The sequence below is a fragment of the Pygocentrus nattereri genome, chromosome 9 (genome assembly GCF_015220715.1).
Source record: "Pygocentrus nattereri isolate fPygNat1 chromosome 9, fPygNat1.pri, whole genome shotgun sequence".
Taxonomy (NCBI): Eukaryota; Metazoa; Chordata; class Actinopteri; order Characiformes; family Serrasalmidae; genus Pygocentrus; species Pygocentrus nattereri.
Genome location: NC_051219.1, coordinates 30775785 through 30799767, shown reverse-complemented (window position 1 = coordinate 30799767; position 23983 = coordinate 30775785). Strand labels below are relative to the sequence as shown.

The following is a 23983-nucleotide window of genomic DNA, read 5'->3' as shown; positions in this document are numbered from 1 at the left end:
GAGCTCGGATAGCTGGGAAACGTATTCCTAAATAATAGCAGTTCTTCTGACAGTAAACAAAAAGAAACTAAAGAAAAAAACGTGGGGAGAAGTGTTTTAACACTCTCGTTATCAGTAGCTTCGCCTATCCCCTCCTTTAAGTTGCTAAACGTATATAAGCTACATTTGGCCATCAAGCATGAAATAAAACGCGTATAACGAAGCACCGACGTTCACCTTCATCCGCTGCTGTCTTCTCGCAGCAGGAAGGGTCAATGAATTCATCGACGGCTTTGTGAATTACAATCGCCACAAAGGGGTCTGAAAGCAGCCTTTACGTTGAAACCAAGGCGAATTGTGATATCAACTGCTTAAGTGGCATCACAGAATGACATGACCCTATGCAATTCACATGTAACAAACGTCTGATATAAAAGAGTGGTGCTCTTCCACAATGACCTCACAATGGACGACATTCTATGGTGACCTCACAATGGAAGACTTTCTATAATGATCTAACAGTGGAAGACCTTCTATTGTGACCTCACAATGGTCAACATTCTATAATGCCTAACATTATAGAACATGCATGCACCTCTAGAAGCCTGCTGCAGTCCCGTGGTGAACAATCAGAGGCTTCCTGTGCTTGGGTGAATGTGTTTGTGTGCCTCTTCCCAAAGCTAATAGCCCTGTATGAATTTGATGATGTAGATCAGTCCAGTGTCCTGTACAGAAAGGTGCTGGGTAAAAGCTTTATGTATTCCAGAACCAGAGTCCTTCTGGTCAATGTTATTTTGTGAATTGTAATGGAAGGAATACAAGCCACTATTACATTCTTTACTTAAAAACGTAAAAACAGGTATACTTTACTACACATATACAAAATGATCCAATAATTAAAAACAAATAAACCCCCCAAAATTTAAATGCCACAAAAAGACACTGAACACTGATACATCAAGGATCTTACAAGGATAAATTATCCAAGCAAATCTGCAAATATGAAACCCACATGAGACATGTTTTCAAAAGGTTAGTAAGTGTGGTTGTTTTACATTCTGGACATAAATATGATTTAAGCATGATCATCATGCATTAAGGAATAAGTAAATGCAACAATTTCTTTAAATGTAAATAGCCATAGAGAAGTTTTTAAATTAATTTTACAGTCCAGAGCTTCAAATGGATTGGTCCTGCATGAATTTCAGTATTTAGCTCATGGCGACTATAATCAGTACAGAATAAATACAGTTCTCTTTCCAGGTTATTATTTCCACTGAGATATTTTAAATACATGTCATACTACCTCATTTCCGTTTTGTTTTTAATACACATGGATGTTGCAATACATACTAAATACAAAATTATATAAATTACATCACAGCTCTCTTTCTGTAAAACTAAACATATCACAAGTGCTCAAGCAAGGATAAAAGGCTAAAAGGCTAAAGTCAACAGAGCTCAAAATTTAGAACCTCCCCACATCCATACATTTGGGGTTTTACAGACCAATCAAAGTAGAAGGTAAAGTACTTTCATTTCATTATACAATATATTATTATCAGAAACAAACTGGTCATGAATAATAAAGACATGAAAAATATACTATTTCAACATATATCTAATGCTCCAAGTCATGATCTTACCCTTCATTACTGTTTTGACTCTCAATGAACATCTAGCCAGTTTCAATGGATGAGTGCACATTCTTTCAGAATATTTTGGCTGCTATAGTTTCTATCCTCAAACACATTTCAGTTTCATGAGTGCTACTTAACAAAGGTCTAGTTAGTTGACCAAAAAGTATAATTTAGAACACATGATGTTGATGAACAGTTGATGATCTTAACAGTGCAGTGTTGTTGGCATCCTGGGCCCTCACTGACATTTGTTGTGATTTGAAGATAACGTGGTGAATCAGCTTCAAAGGACATAAAAGACTAAGCTCTAGCCTGAGTGAGCCAGGCCACACAGTGGCCACTTAAAATGTAGGGCTCAGTTATAGATGTACCTAAAGTGATTATTATTTCTTCATTAAGTGTTTAATTTCCCTAAAAGATACATCACAAGAAGTTATTACACTAAGTGTTTACAAATACACTTGCCTGCTTTTGGCCTAAACCATTTTTAAAAATCTATTTATGGTAGAGAGGTATATATAGGAAAGAAAAATAAATAGAATGATATAAAGCATGATAAATCCATTATCAACATTACATATAAGAACTCAGAAGTCATTTGGCTCACTGGTTATTTTAGATAGTAAATGAAATGGCTATATTTAAGTGGTAGACTTCATGACCCCTGGTTCCTATCCCCACCACTGTAAACAAGGCATTACACTTCTCTACAGTGAATCTTCTCACATCAAACCACTCTGAATAACAATCTCAACAACAGAATTATACAAAAATTTCAAAATATCAGCCTAGTATAATCTCACTCAGAGCAGAAGTGAAATTCTTGGAGAAGCCTAGAGCAGCTCACAAAAAATAATCACACCATGTCAGTTTCTCAGTGTTTGCTTAATACAAACTTTGGGCCTAGAAAGGGTACAAAACTAATACATTCAACACTGTATAGTATAATGGTGTGTAATGAGCTTCATACAGGTCATGTTCTGCTAGAGCACATTACACAAAAGAAAGTTTCCTTGAATTACTCTATCAAAAGACTAACAGCAGCAGCTCTGAAGTATGATATCCACTGAGCTTGGTTTTATCTCAAAATATTTCATAAAGATGGAACCTCATCTACTTAAGTTTGAGAACATCTTTTTTATCTCTCTATATGTTCCAGGAAATGAACTGTTCTATTTGTGATGTTGTGAAAAACATCTCTGTTTCATAATGTGACCTCTTCGATATCATCATCGAATGATGTAATGGCCCTAACAGCAGGGCGACTCTCAGAAACCTGGAGAACACTCTTGCTGAAAGAGAGGGTGCTGTCATTGAGCCTGTTTGGTGTCTCCACGTCCCTCCGGCGTCCACTCAGGACTCCAGATATAGGTTTGGGTGTGCTGGGCGAGCTCAGTAGCTCCATCTTGCGGGATGGGTCAGGGGGAGGAGAGGAGGCTGTTGAGCCAAACAACTGCTGCATCAGGTTGGACTTCCTCTCTTTCACTAGTCCATTGAGGTCTAGCCCTGTATCTTCTTCACCTGGCAGCTGGCCATAGGTCTGGCTCTGGTTGTGATGACCATGGCCTGCTCTTGGGGCAGGTTTACCAAATGAGGGTTCGTAACTGCCAAAAGCAAAATCAAGATCTTGATTGGTTCTCTGCACTCTGAGAGCTCCACCCCTTTTCCCAGCTCCAGGTGTGCTCAGACCCTCCTCAGGCTGCGTGAAGCTAAAGATGGAGGCATTCTGGTTTTGTGGTTCGGACAGCCGCGGAGGAGAGCGAAGGCTTCCTGTCTCATCTGAGAAGAAGTCTGAGTCCTGTCCCTGAGCCTGCATGTCGATCTCATGCATCTTAGCCAAGAGCTGCTCTTTACGTCGGCGCTCGTCCTCTGCACGCTCCTGATTGGCCTGAATCTCCTGTTCTCTCATCCACTGCTCTTCCTCTACCTGTTCCCGAGGTTTCCTTTTCTCTTCCTCGCTCTGATACTGGCTCCTCCTCTTGCTGTTCCCCTCTCCTCTGTCCCACTCTGTTGCAGAGATGAAAAAAAAAAAAAGGATTCAGCAAAACTTACATAGTCAGGCTTCAGCCAAAGATATCTGACTATACACACAGGCATGATAAGGAGTAACAAGTCTATGTATCAGTAACTAAGCAATACACTTTATGGCCAAACTTGGCTATCACATCTATATGAGCTTAATGGATATCCCATTCCGAAACCATGGGTATTAATTTGGAGTTGTCCCCCTTTATGGCTATAACAGTCTCTGCTCTCCTGGGAAGGCTTTGGTGTGTCTGTGGGCCCATTCAGTTAGAACAGCATTTGTGAGGTCAGCAACTGATGCTGGACGAGAAGGCTTGGCTTGCAATCAACATTCCAATTCATCCTAAAGGTGTTCAGTGGAGTTAAAGTAAGGCTCTGTGCAGGCCACTGGAGGTCATCCACACCAGACTTGTCAAGCCATGTCTTTATGGACCTTTGTTTGTGCACAGGAACACAGTCATGCTGGCAATAGAAATGGCCTTCCTTCCACAATCTGTTGTCTGAAGCATATAATTGTCTAAAATGTCTTCATATGCAGTAGCAATAACATAACTCTTTACTGGACCCAAGGGCCAAGTCTAAACCCAGAAAACAGCCCGAGACCATTATCCCTCCTCCATCAAACTTTAACGCTGGCTATATGTCAAAGATCTGCCCATCAGACTGCCAGATTTGCACATCAGATTGCCAGATAGTGAAGTGTGATTCATCACTCTGGAGAGCATGTTTCCACTGCTCTAGAGTCCAGAGGAGGTGCGCTTTACACTACACCAACTGACACTTGGGATAGTGATCTTCGTCACGCTTGCAGCTGATTGGTTATTTACTGAAGCTCCCGCGCACAGTTCTTGTGCTGATGTTGCTTCCAGAGGCATTTTGTAAATCTATAGTGAGTTACGCAACAGAGCATATGCAATTTTTTCTGTGCTACATGCTTCAACACTCAGCAGCACTGCTCTGTGAGTTTGCATGGTCTACCACTTTGTGGCTGAGCTGTTGTTGCTACTAAATGCTTTCATTTCACAGTTGACTGTAGTGCAGATCTAACAAAACATAGATTTCAAGAACTGATTTACAAGTGACACACCAGTATGATCCATTATTGTGCCAATGTTTGTCTATGGAGATAGTATGACAATGATCTTGATTTTATACAGCAGTTAGCAATTAGCAATGCTTGTGGCTGAAACACATGAACTCAATAAGTATGGGGGGTGTCTGCATATTTTTGGCCATGTAGTGTAGTTCTGTTAACGCTCCAGTGACCAATATCACTACAGTCGGACATAGAGGAAGGGAGCAGACATTAGCAACCACTGCCTTCAGAATTTTCATGTATTTACAAATATTCTGACATTTTTGTCTTTATTATTTAAGGCTCCACTGTGTCATATTTCTTTTGTCAAAACTTAAAGCAGTAGAATTATTGAGTCAGAAGAAAAAACATGCTAAAATATGGCTGTGAGTCGCCCTTTAAACCCTGCAATTGTAATTTAAAAGTCAGAGATGTTGGCTTGAGGTTTAACTTATTAATGTCACGTAGTCAAAAAGAAGGCCTGGCTCGATGTTTAGGTCTCAAATGCAAAGGCCAGTCTAGTACCTGCACTCTTTTACTACGAAGCCACGCTGTTGTAACACGTGCAGAATGTGGCTTGGCATTGTCTTGTTGAAATCAGCAGGGACGTCCCTGAAAAAGACGTTGCTTGGATGGCATATGTTGCTCCAAAACCTGTATGTACCTTTCGGGATTAATGGCGCCTTCACAGATGTGCAAGTTACCCATGCCATGGGCACTAACACACCCCCACACCATCAGAGTTGCTGGCTGTTGAACTTCTTTGGAACATGTTGCAGGCATCAAATTCAAAATTAGTGAATATTTGCAAAAAACAATGAAGTTCATCTGTTTGAACATTAAATATCTTGTCTTTGTAGTGTATTTAATTGAATAAATTGAATATAGGTTGAAAAGGATTTGAAAATCATCGTATTGTTTTTATTTATGTTTTACACAACGTCCCAACTTCATTGGAATTGGGGTTGTATAAATACAATCAATCAAAAAGTATGTATTTATAAGCATAAATTAAGATATATTAAACTAAAATAAAAGGGGAAAAAGTATCCAGACACAGCAAATGAATAACAATCAGTACTTTGTTGAAAAGCCATTATGCAATTATGGCTTTGAGACGTCTACTTAGCTCTTTGCAGTATTGCTCTTCTGTTTTGCCCATTTCTGTTGGCAAACTCTCTTCAATTATCCAAGGTTATGAGGGTCTCTCTGTTAAACTCACAATTTTAAAATCCTCCGTACATATTTAAATGGGATTTAAGTTAAGAGACTGACTAGCCCATGCAAACACCTTCACCTTCTTTTTCAGAATCTGGTCTCGAGTTATTTTGGCTGTATGTTTGGGGTTGCCATCTTATTGAAACTTCATCTTTTCCCTAGATTCATTTTCTTGGCTGATGAGGTTAATTTCTGTTCAAATATATTCTGGTACATCGCTCCATATTCATGTTTCCTCCGATTACATATAATGCCCCAGTAGCATCTACAGAGAAGCAATCCCATATCATGACACTCCCACCTGGGCAGTTCTCTGTGGCTATACTGTTCATACACGCAAACTTTTTTGAGCTTTTGCTGGCTTCTTCCTTACCTTTCTTATCCTTAGTCTTAGAAAATGGTGTGAAATCTCATGTGGCACACTAGTCTTGGGACAATTTGTTGTGGTTCCATAAATTTTCCACTTGCACATTATTATGTTATTGACAGAGAGGTTTAAGGTGGTGCTGTACCTCTGTAGCTTTTTCCAAGTGTTGTTTAATAATGTTGTTCATAAGATAATCATGTTTTTCCACTCAAGTTTTTTTTTTTTAAATAATGTTGTTTATGCTCCTTCATTTTTATCATGATTTCTACTTGCATGGAGTGTTCTCAACCAACATAATATCTTTTCTAAAGACACCAGAGTATATAGTGACACAAGATAATTTCTTTTTGCAGAATTATAGTTCCAGGGAACAGAGAGGAAAATATTTAAATGTATGTATGATAATAATCTTGAATATTATATTGAACATCCAGCAAAGCATGAATGAAAAATGTAAGATATAAAAATGATAAAGTATGGCTTAAAAACGATCAGACCTATTTGAGAACTGTGTGGGTGTGCGTGATGAGCAGCTTGATTGACAGCTCTGTGTGTAACACTTCTAGCCTGATCTGCCACTCATACAGAACTAAAATCATTATTCAGCTTTTATGCAACCGTAAGTAGATGAAAAAAGTCACTGACGAACAGATGTGCACATGGGCGGGCAGACGAATGAACAAACACAGAAATGAAGCAACTCATTAAAGAAGGAATGCTTCAATGAACAACAGACAAATGTTTGTGTGTGGATAAACGAATGAACAAGCGACAGGCAGATACAGACAGGCAGTCTCGCTATTGATTATGTTGGCTTAGCTTTAGCTTGGTAAGTTTCTCTTCAAAACTTTTTGTGTGGGCGGGGCAAGAGACATCAGCCTTGTGATTGGTCAGGGGACACTTACAAAAGCATTATGCAAGATTAGCACTACCTAGTTTACATCAAGAGAGGAATATGATGAAGTATATTGGTCACTGGAACTAAGGGTATACTTAGTTTACTGTTTACCTGCAAAAATAAGATTAACCTAATTACAACAAAAACACAGATTTAGGTTCTCTGGGTATTTCATATCTAGACCATGATTGAATTTTTGTAATCTTTGCATATACATTTATAATATAGTGTCTGAATATTTTTTCTCTATCAGTTATTTTTTTATCTTTATTTTTGCTTGTACTTTTTTGTTAACATCTATAAAAACAAATGCAAAAAACACCATGAGTGTAAATTTGAAGTGGAGATATGCAATGAGAAGTATATTAAATAACAAAAAACATATGTGTCTGAATATTTGTTTTGCCTAACTATAGACAAAAATGTGAATTAGATGTCTTTTAGATAGGCCTCTAATGGTAACAGAATGCTCTTATCTGGGTAATAATTTGGAAAATATCCACAGTAAACTGTTAAACCAGGACATCACATAAATAAATCAATAAATCTTTTTTAAACCTGCTGTAAATGAGTTTTACCGTCAATGGGGGCTGTTACCGCAGTAGCTCAGTAGGCCTACTTTTAGATGCCTTTGGGTATTGTTAATTTTAAAATTTATGGTTGTTTGTATGGAGGCTATTCAGGTGCAATTCAATGACATGAGGTGCTGTGCGGAAAGTTGTCTGTTTTGCTCAAAACATACATGAATGGGTCCAAATCTAAGCACATGAAATGACTATGTTTAAAATGTGCTCAGTGACTTACCATCTCTTTGGCTTGTTCCCTTCTCTTCATCTGAATTGAATTCTTGATCTGCTCTCTGCTTCTCTGCCATATGTCTTTCTTTCTCTTTCTCCAGTTTTCTCTCTTTTTCCCTAAGTCGCTCACTTTCTTTCTCTTTCTCCCTCTCCCGTGCAAAGGCATGCTCCGTCTCTCTGGCACGTGCTCTTTCTCTCTCTCTCTCCATCTCCTGAATTCTCCATTCTTCTGCCTCCTTCTGTCTCTGTTCACTGCTTTGCAGCTCCTGCTGGAATGTTTGAAGAAAAAAAGGAGAGAAGAGTGTGAAAGGAAAGTACAGACAGAGAAGAAAAAGAATAAATGTAAAAGAAAGTTAGCAAAAACGTTATTTAAAAGTTCTGCAATTATTCCACTGAAGGTCACTATATGACGAAGCACATGCACACAACCAGAATAATTGCAGAAATCTCCCACTGCTTTCAGCAGAATCAGTGCATGTGCCTTTAGAATCATGCATTCATTCCAGATTCTAACTGCTTCTATAATGTAAGGAACTAAGTATGAGGTGTTGTAACTGCTACTGGACCAATTTATTAACCATCAGAACCAACTAAAGCATGGTTTCATTCAAAATGAATTCCGGATCATTATTGTTCACTGAAACAAGAGGAGAAATACTGTTAGAAGTGATAAACTTTCAATCCATACCACATTTGTGTTTGTATGTAGAAGAGGGGATATTTTATTATGATTTGAATTTGACTGTTGTGCATGTCTTCTTTTGCGCAAAAAGAAAACCATCTTTTATATTTTCCCCATGCTTTTGTAATTTCGTAACATTAAAATAAAAGGCAAAACATAAAATAATAACTCACTATGTAATGTAATCATGAAATTACATTTGAATAGTAAAGCAAAACATAAATATATTCTATGTTTCTAATCAAAGGTTTATCAAATTACAAAACACATTATCTCGTAGAAAGATATGATTTAATGCAATATCCGAGAAATTGCATGTGTAGTCTATCTAAATGTGCTAAAGGCTTTTATAAAGCAGTGAGTAAAGAGACCATCCTCACCCTGGGATTATCCCTAATCCAAAGCTATCTTTAACCCAGAGCTATGTTTCATGCAGCAGGATTAATGCATTAACTAGACTACTGGTCAAGCACTGAATTAACTAGGTTACACATTAATAGCATGTGGTAGGCTGGGATGCAGAAGAGCATGCACTTGGGTCCAACCTTTTTTATCCTCCGATTCTGATTCAGAGTAGGCCGTCGGACCTGTGAATCAATGGTGAGTAAAATAAGCAACAGCTTACAGTTAATGCATCATCTTAAAATTACATGCTAAGATTTGTTCCATCCTGAGTTTACTTCTTATTGACTTGCAAAATGAATTAAATAAAATATAAGAAAAAGAACTGACATAAGGTAAAAAAATAAATCTGAAGAAGGAAACAAGTGTTGTATTGATTGGGAGCACTCATATTATGCCATCCATCCATCCATCCATCCATCCATCCATCCATCCATCCATCCATCCATCCATCCATCATCTTCCGCTTCTCCGGGGTTCGGGTCACAGGGACAGCATCCTAAGTAATAAGGCCCAGACCTCCCTTTCCCCAGCCACTTCCACTAGCTCCCCAGGGGGATCCCGAGGCGCTCCCAGGCCAGCTGGGCAATATAGTCACGCCAGCGTGTCCTGGGTCTTCCCCAGGGTCTCCTCCCGGGTGGACTTGCCTGTGACACCTCTCGAGGGAGGCGTCCAGGAGGCATCCTAACCAGATGCCCGAACCACCTCAGCTGGCTCCTCTCGACGTGGAGAAGCAGCGGCTCTACTCTGAGTCCCTCCTGGATGACCGAACTTCTCACCCAGAGCTTTGAGGAACTCGCTAAGGTAGTTAAAATATGACCACATAACATTTGCAAACTTTACAGGAGAGACAAAAACATACTTTACTTTTAATGTAGGTTAATGGAACCAGACTCTTTTCCCAAGTCATTCTGGGTCATTTCTTTTTTTCCATTTGTCATGAAATTGACATACAATGTACAGGGTAGCATGCATTTTCAAAACTGAAAAACGTCAAAAATGGAGATAAGAGGTTTTCTTCTGACAATATCGATATGCATTTTCAGGCACAATAACCTTGACCCCTTCTAATAACTATTCTTAAGCTATAGCTTTTGAAATCTGCTTTTGCTTTGGCCATTTTCCTACTTTCTTCAGGGTTCTGTACCTTTTGGAAAGCCTTGGTAAATCTGCAGGTTAGATTTGAACACTGCCAGCTGGCAGGAGATATTGTTCAAATTTTTTGTACTGAGGCCAGTAAGATATCTTGACTTTGATACTGATTCCCAAGCAATACTTTTTTTCAACACCTTCTTTTAAATTACACACTAAAAGCGAATGCTTAAACCAAAAATGTGTGTGAAGTGCTAAAACCAGGTGTATTAACTCAGTGGATGGCAGATTAATCAAGATTACATTATATTAATTTAGGCAGTCAGCAGTCCAGATTTTTGGAACATGCATGCTTATTGGCTCACGGTTGTTGAAGATTGCCGACTTCAGAATTGCATGACATGAAATTTTTTAATAGGGCATGGCAGAGGTGTGTAGGCCTGATCCTGAAGATCTACTTCCCTGGAAAGTTAAGTTCCAAACCAAATCTATTACACCTGATGTAGAAAATGAAGGTCTCTAGGAGCATTTGATTATTATGGTAGATCTCTAGGACCAGGCATGGGCACCCCTTCTCTATCATACTGAAGTAATTTGATCCATATAATAAAAGTTTCAAGTGTCCAGTCCTACTGCCAACAAACCATGCCATATTAGACAGTAGAGTTTTCCTTCATGCATAATATGAGTGCCCCTCCCATCGACCCACCACCGATGGGAGGGGCAGTAGTAGGGGTTCGGTGGTGTGTGGATTTGTGGATCGGGCAGTGTCCGAAGGTGTGGGTCTTGGTGTTCTGATCCTCGGTTGCTGAAACTGGCTTTTGGAACTTGGAATGTTACCTCACTGGCGGGGAAGGAGCCTGAGTTGGTGCGCGAGGTTGAGCGATTCCAGCTAGATATAGTCGGTCTCACCTCAACACACAGCTTGGCTCTGGGTCCAATCTCCTTGAGAAGGGCTGGACTTTAATCTTTTCTGGAGTTGCCCATGGTGAGAGGTGGCGGGCAGGCATGGGCTATCTCATAGCCCCTCGACTCGGTGCCTGTATGTTGGGGTTTTCTCCGGTGGACGAGAGGGTAGCTTCCCTACGCCTTCGGGTTGGGGAACGGGTCCTGACTGTTGTCTGTGCTTATGCACCGAACAGCAGTTCAGAGTACCCAGCCTTCTTAGAGTCCTTGGGAAGGGTGCTTGAAAGTGCTCCTCCTGGAGACTCTATTGTTCTACTGGTGGACTTCAACGCTCACGTGGGCAATGACAGTGAGACCTGGAGGAGTGTGATTGGGAGGAATGGCCTCTCTGATCTGAACCCGAGTGGTGTTCAGTTTTTGGACTTAGGCAAACCACAGTTTGTCCATCACAAACACCATGTTTGAACACAAGGATGTCCATAAGTACAATTGGAACCAGGACACCCTAGGCCGCAGTTCAATGATTGAGAGGGTAAAGAGAGAAGCTGAGCTCTCAACTGATCACCACCTGGTGGTGAGTTGGATCAGGTTGGGGGGATAAGATGCCGGTCAGACCAGGCAAACCCAAACATATAGTGAGGGTTTGCTGGGAACGTCTGGCAGAATTGTGTCAGATTGATCTTCAACTCACACCTCCGTCAGAACTTTGACCAGATATCGGGGGAGGTGAGGGACATTGACTCAGAATGAGCCATGTTCCGTTCCTCCATTGTTGAAGCAGCTGCCTGTAGCTGTGGCCGCGAGGTAGTTGGTGCCTGTTGGGGCGGTAATCCTCAAACCCGGTGGTGGACACCCCAGATGAGAGACGCCGTCAAGCTGAAGAAGGAGTTCTACCGGGCATGGTTGGCCTGTGGGACACCAGAGGCAGCTGGCAGGTATCGACAGGCCAATCGATCTGCGGCTTCAGTCGTCGCCAAGGCAAAAACCCGGGTGTGGGAGGAGTTTGGTGAGGCCTTGGAAAGTGACTAAGTCGGCTCAGAAAAGATTCTGGCTAACCGTCAGGCGACTCAGAAGGGGAAAGCAGTGTGCCACTAGCACTGTATATAGTGGAGATGGTGTGCTGTTGACTTCGAATGAAGACGTCATTGGGCGGTGGAAGGAATACTTTGAGGACCTTCTCAATCCCACCGACACGTTCTCCAGTGAGGAGACAGAGTCTGGGGACACGGGAATAGGCTTGTCCATTACTGAGGCTGAAGTCGCTAACGTAGTTAAAATATGACTTGGCGTCATATGCATCACGCCATTTGAACAACTGGATCACAAATTCATGTCTGTGGTACACTGGAGCCCGTTCTCTGCTGTATTTAGCACTTATGATTGAATGGCCTGAGACATATGCCCATGCCAGGTATAAATGGGGCATAGTGATAAAGTCAGTGTGCCTTTCACTTGAAGTCTATAATGTGCCTGGCATGTTCATAAATTTTACCTCAGTGTAATCTGAAGCAATGTCTGGCCATGGCAAAACTGAAAAGTCACTGATTTGAAGGCAAGATAAATAGCTGAGGAGCTAAAGTTTTGTCTCACTCATATTCATCAAAAAACAGAATTTGTCACACAGCTGGGACTCCAAGCTAGATCCCAGCACAACTCCCATATGCACCTGCAAGGCAACTGTGGTCTCTGCGAAAGTGAAAGAGACTTGCCTTCAGAGATAGGTAGTCATCAGCGTGGTCATCAGGGGGAAGCTCACTTCCATCTGTGATAGCAGGAGGAGGAGAGGGGAAGTCGAGTGACGCTGCCCTTTCCTCAGTCTGCACAGCTTTGCTACTGTTCCTAAGGGGACCTGAGACACACAAAATCACAAATACAAAAACGTTCACAAAGTTTGAATTAGATAAAAACTGTTCCTCCAAAACAGAACGAAAATGCAAATATAAGATTACGGAGGATTACTCCGTAATCATACCAATTATAACTAAATTGATTCATGCATGCAACTAAATTATAAAACTATATCAAATTATTTAAAAAACCTTTTCTCTTGGTGAAGTTTTCAGATTCTTTCTTTGAAGTTGTTCTCAGGATTCTGTTAGCGTAAATGTTCCTAGCGTCCAACTCCCTCTCCTTCTCCTAAAAGGCACAGATATATACCAAACACAAACAGTAAGAGAGAATACATAATATTCATGTTTTAACCATCAGAATGCAGCATCAGTTATCATGGGTAGAATATTTATAAAAATAATTTAAAAAATTACTCTAAAATAAAGGACAAGCAATCATCACAGCACAAATCAACTGGATTTACCATACAAAATGCATCAGTAGGGCTGGTTATCAAAATTCAATACCTTTATTAACAATACCCAGCCTTATGCGTCAGAACCTTTGGTTCTGAACTGTTGGTTCTGAGTGTGGTTGATGTGGCATATGAATGAGTAACACTCTTAAATACATAAATCAGTTTTATGTAGTGCTTGTACATTTGCCCATGAACAGCTATTGTGTTTATGTTCAGCTACCTTTAATTTGGCACTGAGTCTCTCCACTTCCTCTCGTAGCGTTTGGGCTTCCTGTAGTGCTTCGTGGGTTTTCCTACGCTCACTAGCTAGCTGCCTCTGAAAGCTCCCATTATTCAGCTCCATGTTCTTTTCCAACTCCTGAGAGTACAGGACAAAGTTAACCAATAATTATACGAATGCAGAGAAAAGAACAAAAAAGGAGAGAATAAGCCAGTAGGTTGTTTGTGAAATAGAGTGATGATTGCCACGGTCTGTTGATGCTGTTATTCTGAAAATTGGTATAAATGTGTTACCTAAAATGAGAAAGATGAAAGGGAGGGTCTCTGCTACTAAAACTGGGACACAGACATGTGTATGAGCACATACTCTGTACATACTACTGTTCCAAAGATTAGATCACTTGTCATAGTATTAGTTTTGTTATTTTATTCTATAAAAGTGAAGAGATTATATAATGCAAAGGGTACATCAAATGTATTTTTAGAAGTTGCTGGGAACAAGAAATTAAATACTGTAACTATCTTTTTTATAGTAAATGTTTGTGAAGATATCTGCCAGCAGATTTAATAACAACTTATTTAAAATTCTGGGTATTCGTTTTATTATTATCATGGATATTTATTTATTGACGTTATTTATGAAGTTATTCTCAAATTTCCTAGTAATTTTAGAATCATCTGCAACTCTGTTTATCATTCTGGAATTTTGTCTTTTTTTTACAGCTTCTTACACATTTTTGATAAGGTTGCATTATGTTATAAGCATTTTATACACATATTTAGGCCTGTAATTTTTTACATAATTGAGCTATTTTTACAAAATTACCTAATTAACCTGATCACAAATTGTCATCCATAGTTGGGTACGCCGCAACAAACAGAATGTGAAGTGGATGTGTTTTTATCTGTTGGGTAGAGGCAAATACATGTAAATAAAAAAAAGCAGAAAAAGCACTTTTTGTACAAAACCAGCAGAATTTATAACTCAGTAGTACAACACTTTTACAGCACAGTGAAGGGTAATGTTCGTTTAAGCTGTGTCTGTTGTCAGTAGGGAGTTACTAAGTGTCAGTAGCTAGAAAGCAAGACAGCTAATCAGCCCAGTGCTTCCCACAGGTCTGAAATATACAGTCATATTTGTTTGAATCGTTTTGACCTGGTCAAAGAAGATATTTTGCTGATTAAAAGCAAATTAACACATTGAATGCTTTTGCAACTTTTGTGTATAGTTTCTATTTATTTGCTGAGTTTATATGAAAGAAATATTGAAAAAAAAAATTTTGCACAGGTAACATACAGCAAGATTCACTCAAAAGTGGCCCCTTCTTCCTAATTTCACTCTGACATCACTTAAACGAATTGCTAACCCAATAGGTTCACACCATGAAGATGCGCCACTCAATACTGTACACCACCACCTGCAAACGGAGGTTACACAGGGGCATCCCAGCTTGTTCGAAGCTCCATATACTGAGGAGCATATTGCATGTTGTTTTGTTCAGATTACCATGTTCTAGTGAGAGTTATTACAGAATATTCAGGGCTGCTTTCTAGTCAATCTCCATGTATATAGCTTTTTCGCTAATATGTTAAATTCAGCAAATTTGACCAAGGGTACCCAAACACGATCATACCTGGAAAAACAACTGGGGGTGGAGGGAATGGGGGTGTTATTCTAATATATATGGATATTCCAACTCATCTCAGTGTTCTTTTTACTTATTTGGACAATCTAATAACAAAAAACATAATAAGAAATTATAATAAATTTATAAATAATAAATTTGAGCAGCTGTCAATTTACCCTTTGCTGTGGGGGGCACTATAGACAATTTGTACCTTAATAACTGCATGCATAAAACACTGAAAACAGTCATGTGTATTTGTGTGAATGAGTGTATGTACTTTGACTCTGCGCTCGCTCTCCTGTGCTTTGGCCTGAGCATGGGTCAATTTGCGGGACAGTTCCTCTCTTTCCCCTAGATTCTGGTCGTCTGCAAGTTGCTGCAGTTTTTGCAGTTGGCTGCGACAGCGCTGGAGCTGTGCATCTGCCTCTCTGTAGCTGCGCTCTGCTGTGCGCTCTCTCTCCTGACTGCGCCGCAGCCTTTCACGTAATGCATGAGTCTCGTTGTTGTGCCGGGAGATAAGCTGAGATATTTCACTCTCTGTGTCACTATAGCGCTGCAACGCTTTCTCGTGCCGCAGCTGCAGCTGCCGGAGCAGGCGGTTCTCACGTTGTAGCTCGTCGGCGTGCACCCGCAGTTCGGACAGTGCGTTTTTCAACTCACTGATTTTCAGCAGGCGTGCAGACAGCAGCCGCTTGGTCACCAGGTCCAGATCCTTTGGAGGGGTGTCTTTACTGATGCTCTGAGAGCGAAAACCACTGGAGCGCTGCTGTGGGTGATAGGCCTGAGGACCTGGACGACGAGGCACACCCTTACGCACACCTATAAAGAAGAACAGACATGCATATAAACATATATACACAAGCTTCTCACTAGGTTTAAGGATGTTAACAGGAAGTTTGCCCCCTGCTCCTTTTACTGAGTAACAGCCTCTACTCATGAGCCCTTACACTAGGTGCTGAAACACTGCTCTGAGGATTTGCATGTGAGGATGTTTGCATTCAGCCACAAAAGCATTAGTGATTAAATCTAGATGGCAAATGCCACTTTGACTCATTTTAAACTTATTGGATGGAGCTCCATTGATCCACAGGCCAATCTTATACTAACTCTCGCTGAGGCTTGGCACTGGACATGGTGACTTTAAGCTCATGTGCAGCTGCTCCAGAGTATTTCATTCTATTGGCAATGCTTTTCTATGGAGATTATACAAGTGTATCGACAAAGTCCTTTGTCAGCAACTGATGCACCATAAAGTAGGCAACTTCTAATTAGATGGGGTGTCTGAATACTTTTGGACTTAACCTGCAGAAGAAATGGAAAACATTCTCAATCTAACATTACTTAACATGATTTGAAAGGTCTGCAATTTATCTGTTCCTCATTAAATGTTCTCATGACTCCAATAGCAGCAAAAAATTTCAAATGACAGGTAAAATTTCGGGTAAAAATTTAGAAAAAAAAAATTCCAAAAGGTTTTCAATTGACAGTAACAAAATTTACATGTGCATTAGTCCTGAACTTGATAAGTGAGAACAAAAAAGCAACATGGGGAATTCCAACCAGGAAATAATTTCATGGTTTTGTTTTAGGCCTCCCTTGTGTCATCTGCTGGTGATTACTGGCATGGCAGGACATGATCTGCAAACTAGATAGAATCCTTCATGGCTACAAACTGGTCTTCCCAAAAATAAGAATAAAAAAGAAAAACATTCTTTTGAATGAAAGTCAATGTAAAATCGGCCCGTTCTATTTTATCACAATGTGTTTCCATTACATGCAGCTGTAAGGTGAGGAGTATTTTTTAAAATTCATTATGGCATTTAGTCAGGATGTAACGATAAATTAAGCCCACGATTTGATTCGTAATATGAGATTTGCTATTTTGCAGCAGCACATCTTACTAATGAAACTAGAGCAGGAGGACTGGGTGTGTGAACATGCATGGTGCTGCTGTTGATTGGTGCTGGTAGTCAGCAACCTTTGGTGTTCAAACAATGCAATCGGGAGGGGGCACTATTTAGTTTACTATGCATGAATCAATAAATTAATTCTTACTTATACGGATACTTTCTTATCATCTGTAACTACTCCCCAGTCAAATAAATAAAGTAACATAAGGCACTTGTGAGGCTGATGTTGGCTCATTTTTCGTGGCTGATGAAAGGGGCGTGCAGGGATGAGGACTCCATGACTGCGGTAACTTACAGTTATCAGTGAGTCTTTTTTTCTGTATGATGCATCATTAAGATCTTTGTTTTTAAGAGCTGCTGTCTAATAAGGTCTGTTTTCAGTGCCACTGCAGCCACCATTAGCTTTAGCAAATGTTCCTCTGTCCACTGCTTGGTAACAACAGAGCACTGTGGTATACATTCAGTATAGTGACCTACAGTGTTCACTAGAAATTATCAGTGGACTGTGGGGTTTTATAATTTCCTCACAATCACCCTGGAATTTCATTTTATGATTTGGGCCCTAAGAGAAATATGATCAACATATTCAGAAGTTCCCTAAATCGCAAATAGGGACCCATTTCATGGCCACAGCCATAGTATTTAGTAAGTTAGTGAGATAATCACATTGCAGAACAAAAGTACTACACACCATCATCATGGACAGGAGGAGCATGTTTAGTGCCAGGTTGCTGTCACAGAGCTGCTCAACCGTCAGATTCAGGAGATCCTTTATCCTCAGAGCCATCAAGCTCTTCAACTCTTCCCAGGGGGGCCAGAAGAGAAGGGTGAAGAGGGAGGAGGACTGAATCTGAATCTCATGCCTATCTTGTGTTTCTTTATCTGCACATATGTGCTGCACATATTGCACTTTCTGCATACCTCATTGTGCGTCTTGCACATCTGGACACTAGACACTTTATTTGGTACAATATCTGCACATATTTATTCATTCAGAATGGTCATTATATGCCATTACCTGTAACTTCTTGTACAGTCATTATTGCACTGCATCTCTCATCTCAGGTTATAGATATTATCACAGATTGTTGTATTTTTTCTATTTGTATGTATGCCTGTAGATAGGATCTATTCTTGTTATATGTCTACACCCTTATTACTATTACTGTACAGTGTTGTGCGTCGGCTACTGGCTGCTACATTTCCTTCGGGATCAATGAAGTATCCTTCTTTCTATCTATCTATCTATCTATCTATCTATCTATCTATCTATCTGTCCGTCCGTCCGTCCGTCCGTCCGTCCGTCCGGCCGGCCGTCCGTCCGGCACAACAAAAGTGAACACTGTGTTGGTTTTGTTACACAAGAAAGCATGGTGAGTTTTGTCTTTGTGATTTTCTCTTGCTTATGATGATGAACAGCTCAGAGATGTTTGGAACAAAAGATCTTTCTGATGAAGGTTTGTTCTACTGGGTAGTTTGTTTGTTGTTCATGATACATGTGGTTTACTCATGTGACGCTGTTGTTTAGGATGTAAGCATCCAAGCTGTTTACAGATATCATTATATCATTCATATTCATATGAATGACAGATTTGTGTCACATACTTAAACAAATGCGTACAATTAAGTTAGAAAGATAGGATCTTAGCAAAGAATTTGAATTGAGCAATGAACGTAGCCGACTCTAATTATAGTTTCAGTCAGCTAAAGTTGCTTTGCCAGATAATGAAGTATGTTCATGTAAGTCATGTTTGTATATGTTCATAAAGGAGCGCAAATCACTGACCTCACAATACTTTGTGAAACAATTCACTACATCATGAAATTTCACATTTTACCATGATTTGACTTGATTATTTTGGTCTGATTCTGCACTGCATGGTAAATTAAAAAGCAGCTATACAGCATTAGTAGATAATAAAAACAACAAACTTTTTTATTTTTACATTTGATGATAGCTGGAGCTACTTACTTTGGCCAAAAATGACGCATACTTATGGATTGTTCTAATAAATTATAATTTATTAGATTAATTAAAACATTCCACAAATTTATGCAGTTGAATCACCACTTTCAGATTGTTGCATTTTAGGTTCCTGGCATGTATCTGATGTACCTGTTCGGTGCAAGGGGCTGCTGGAGACCCTTCGAGCCCTCCCTGCTCTGTGTGCTGACAGTAAGGGAGACTGTGGTGAGAAGGACCTCTCAGACTGCGAAACGTTCTCATAATCATCTGAGTAGAAGGAGGCACTGCTATGTTCTCCCTCACTGATCCGGTCCTGATCCGGGTCCTGCTTTGGCTCTCGTGTTCTGGTCCGGGCTCGATCCAATGATGAGCTCTCAACATCCTCGTGAAACTTCCCGTTCTGTTTTCCTGGCTGGAAGGATGAGTCTGAATCCTTCCTGTCTCTGTGGTGAGACAGTGGGCTCTGTTCTGATTCCCTCATCCGGTTATCCTCAAATGAGTCCAGAGTATTTTGGGAATCCATGTCAAACTCTGTTTCACTCTCCAACCTACAGCAGTAGCACAAGTTTAGGTCATAGCAACTACATCCACTTGCATTAGCATTATAAAGAAATTTTATATTTATTTCTATATGATTATAAATGCAGTAAAATTAATTAAAAACATGTATTTTAACAAAGGATCCCTAAATGAAATTTCTCCTGAAAATTCAGGAGAACAATAATTACATCATGAAATATTGGTTAGAAATATTGGACATATGCAAACCTCTGCTTGATGGTAATAATCTTAAAGAAATTATCTGCCAATACCGATATGATTCTGATATCATGGATAAACAAGGCAGTATTTAAAAACTAGAAAAATTATGTGGCAAAAGTTATATATAAATGAAAGCAAAAAAAAACCCAGAGAAAATCACTTGGCTTAAATGCACCCACTGTAAGAAACTGTCTCTTATCACCTTGACAACAGATAAAATACCCCAGATGGCCACAATGCAGTCAAGAGACATGTGCGTATATGTGCGTGTCCACATCTGGCTTACCCAAGAGCTTTGAGAGAATCGTGACCTGACCCACACAATAAACATGAGCTCTAGGAGAGGATTCACAAGGATTTGTATCCAACCACGAACAGTCAGCATTATAACAGCAGCAAAAGCATGATGATGACGATTATTATTATTGCTATTATTATTAACACTATTATTATAACATTACTACAAAGGGTGGGTCTATGTAATATTACAATACTTAAAGAATTTTTCACAATACACAAAAACTATCAAAATATTCAGTTTTTCTGAAGTTTGATAAGTTGGAACAGAAAAAAAGTGAACCGTAGTGTGCAATGTAATAAAATAAAGAAAAAATGTATATGGTGACATACTGTGTATTGTGAAAACATCTTAAAGTATTGTGATATGACACTATTGCCATATCACACACCTCTATTGTGATGTGAGTTATCACAGTAACAATACTGTTGTATTGCCATATATAACTATGTAACTACAGCTTCTACACTGTAAAAAAAATAATAACAATATAGTAAATTAGTGGTCTATTAGACTCCAAAGTCACCTGGAGCACAAGATTACTGTGTTGTATTTGTATTCTCCTGTACACTTACAGTAATAAACTGTAATTAACAATAATCTCTTGTATTTCTACATATCAACTGTAAAACTAATGCAACTCAGCTGACAACAATTTACATATAAAAAAAATTACTAGACCTATAAGTACTATTTATGAACAAATGTATTCAGCATTTTTTGCATGGTGTATTCAAAGAATATGCATTTTAAAACGCAAATACACAATTTGCAGACAATTTAACTTCAAACATGACCAAAAACCTACATTTGGTAATACCAATTAGTAATAACATTTTGTCAACACCTCAGTGTATCAGCTTTTAAACAATAAAAAAAGTCGGTGTAGAACTTAAAAAGTCTTAAAACAATAAAACCTTAACCATAAGAATAAAAACACTTAAAATATATAGTTTTTATGTTTATGACTTTAAACTGTCATATCCCATAATGTTGTGCATAACATCTCAGTGTCAACCTCACAATAATTTGCTGTGTTAATACAAAAAATATCTTAGGTTCGGTTCAGACCGCGATTTTTTAAGAAGAAGAAAAACCAGGAGGAAAAAATTATAAAATAAGAGTCTAGTGATTCACATTTCCCAGCAAGTGTGTGTGTGATTCACATTTGCTGCAGTGTTCATTGTGAAATTAAAATTTTGTTTTGTTACATAATAAGAGCTCAACAGTCTGCCCTAGCAGCAGTGGCGGGGGGGGGTGGGGGGGGGGGGGTGGGGGGGGGGGGGGGTGGGGGTGTCGTGTGTATCGTGGTTCTGGAAGTCATGAGACCATGGACATTTGGACATTTGTTGTTTTGATCTAGGTTTCAGAATCATTACTCCTCTATTGATAAAATTATTAATAAAATTATGAGTATGGTATTGCTATTAATACTAACAACAATTTACCTTGGCTTTAGCTCACAGGCTTGTCTCCATAGAGAAGCTTTCTCTGAACACAATGCACTTCAACTATTGCTAATACATTCTGCCACAGTGAGCTTGTTCCCTGACTTTCATGTTTATTAGCTGTCATACAGAGTGACTCTGAATCTCTGTACCTGACAACAGAAATGTTTAGGATCATGTCAGCCTCAAGACTGTCGTCATAGTGAAAGTGATTAGGCCTAAATACTAACATTAAACACAACAGTACACAAGAGACGCACAACGGCTGGACTGAAATGCAACACAGACAAGTTCCTCACCACAGATTACACTAACACTCTGCTCTCAGGCCAATTTCTGACTCACCAAACCCAACAAGTCCAGAACATTCCATACCGTATCTACAATTGCGATGCTTTAGCTCAGCACAACCGGAGAGAGCAGTAAAAGGCAATGACTGGACAAGGCATCTTACAACAGTGACTGAAGAGATACTGTGCTTATTATTAAGAGCGTAACACCTTCGATACACTCTGCCTCTTCCGAGGGTCTTTACTTTACAGGTTTTTGTGGAAACAAAATATGAAAAACTAAATCAATAGCTTAGTTACAGTTAACGTTTTGTGTCATCTCAGCATTTTACACTAATTTAATTCTGCTTTTGTGATGTGTTGATGCTGATATGTCTGTGTTGTGGGGTTGAAAACAGAACCATGCTATTTAAGTATTAGGAGGCAGTTTTAGCATTATTTATATCTCAACTGCATAAGACTTCTAAGACACACTGGTGTACAGTCTTTTGTTTGGAAATCAAATCTGTCTCGTTGTGACCTATACAAATTTGTGTAGTATACAATTAGAGCAATGCAGGATCATGATACACAGAATATGAAATTCGACTCTAGAGCTCAGAACAGAAATAAATCTGAGTGAACCTGGGAATATGTGTATTGTTACACCCTTACTTATGAAAAAACTTACAGTCAAATCCAACAGAGGCTCATGCACTTCTTAAGTTGGGGTTTCCTTACTATAATAAGCCTCGTTCGACTCGTCTGTTATTTATCAAGACCTTCATGACTAGCATCAGATGTGGCAGAGCAGGGTATAAAAAACAGTTAACTAATGTAGGGAGAATGTGTCTGAGAGACTCTTATGTAGATAAATACGCTGGCATAACGTGGTTTTAAAGGGAGGAGGAAAGAATTGCCATCACACAAACGAGTACAGGTCCTTCTGTTCATGACAGACCAAACACACTGCCATTAAGAAGCGGCCTGCTGGCTAAAAAGCAGTCACAAGAAAGCTGCCAGCCAGACAGTGAATACCCTGACAATTGAAAGCTGTCCTTCTTGACTGTGGTACGTTAGATGTATTGCAGGCATTTCTAAACGTATACAACACAAAAAAACATTGACGAGTTGTGTCAGAGTCATAGAAGCAAACGTAGTTAACGTGATATAGCTTACCAACTTAACGTTACAGCAAAATGCTAGTTAGCCAGCTAGGGTTAGTTAGATTAACTTCCAGTGAGCTACAGGTGTCAAAAACAAAAGATGCACCATTCTTCGTAGCTTCAATTTAAGTCTTTATAAGAGATGGACTACGCAAACTGTATTAAATTACACGAGAAGAAATTACATGAGACAAAAGGCGAGTACTAAAGTCTTCCTGATATGAATTTGCCACAAAAAGAGAAGGTAAAAGCTAGTCTTGCTAACCAGCTAGACTGCTTGTTTATCACTAGCTAACAGCCTCTATACCTGTCTGCATGATGCTAACAACAACCAAATTATAGCCAGCAAGTTTTCCGCAACATGCATACTATGAGAGAAATAACATTTTTTTCCACATTTACCTTTTTCGTCTTAGGTATCCATGTGTTTTCCCTTGCGTGAATAATCAACAGTGGCCGGTTCGGCTAAGTGGCTAGCTAGCTAACTAACTTAGCCAGCTAGGATTATTTCAAACGTGGCTTGCTAAAGCATTATAACCAGTTAGAAAACGTGCAGCGCTTAACTGCGTTTTCCCTCACATTGAAAAAAGGAGAAAGAAAACGACGGCGGTCGTCTACCTATCAACTAAACGACTTTAAATGAAGTCAAATCCAGGCGACAGCAGGGTCTTTATTCAGTGAGAAAAACCGACGACAAAAAGCCACCAAGCTTAGAAACAGCGCCTGCAACTGTAACAGCGACGCCTCGCCATGGCAACGCCTGCTGCGCGCGCTGTATTATCGACTCACGCACCGTAGCAACCACAGAAAAGGCTAGAACAGCAAGTAACTAACTTACCTATCGTTTATAAATGTTTAACAAATAATTATTTTTGCTAATAATAACAACAAAAAGACAACTATTACTACTACTACTAATAATAATAAT

General features: G+C 39.4%; 1 protein-coding gene across 2 annotated transcripts; it reads right to left on the bottom strand.

Annotated features, from left to right (window-relative positions):
* Positions 1–802: 802 nt before the first annotated feature.
* Positions 803–23770, bottom strand: lca5 (lebercilin LCA5). Of its 2 annotated transcripts, none has more exons than XM_017707382.2 (9): positions 23458–23770; positions 19263–19660; positions 15514–16055; positions 13610–13747; positions 13121–13217; positions 12791–12930; positions 9227–9268; positions 8007–8268; positions 803–3626 (listed from the first exon to the last, which is right to left on the bottom strand). In XM_017707382.2, the coding sequence occupies exons 2-9, from the start codon at positions 19633–19635 to the stop codon at positions 2824–2826; spliced, it is 2397 nt and encodes a 798-aa protein (XP_017562871.2). In that variant the 5' UTR covers positions 19636–19660; positions 23458–23770; the 3' UTR covers positions 803–2823. The 2 variants fall into 2 exon arrangements, with proteins under 2 accessions (XP_017562871.2, XP_017562880.2); XM_017707391.2 differs by having other exon boundaries at positions 8007–8265.
* Between the last annotated feature and the right edge of the window lie 213 nt (positions 23771–23983).

Excerpts from the sequence above, each read along its gene's own strand:
- lca5 (XM_017707382.2), bottom strand. The coding sequence starts at position 19,635 with ATGGATTCCCAAAATACTCTGGACTCATTTGAGGATAACCGGATGAGG. Across the intron at positions 8,269-9,226 it reads AGAATCGGAGGATAAAAAAG|CAGGAGCTGCAAAGCAGTGA; the intron begins GTTGGACCCAAG and ends CAAACATTCCAG. Across the intron at positions 3,627-8,006 it reads GGGAACAAGCCAAAGAGATG|AGTGGGACAGAGGAGAGGGG; the intron begins GTAAGTCACTGA and ends TCTCTGCAACAG.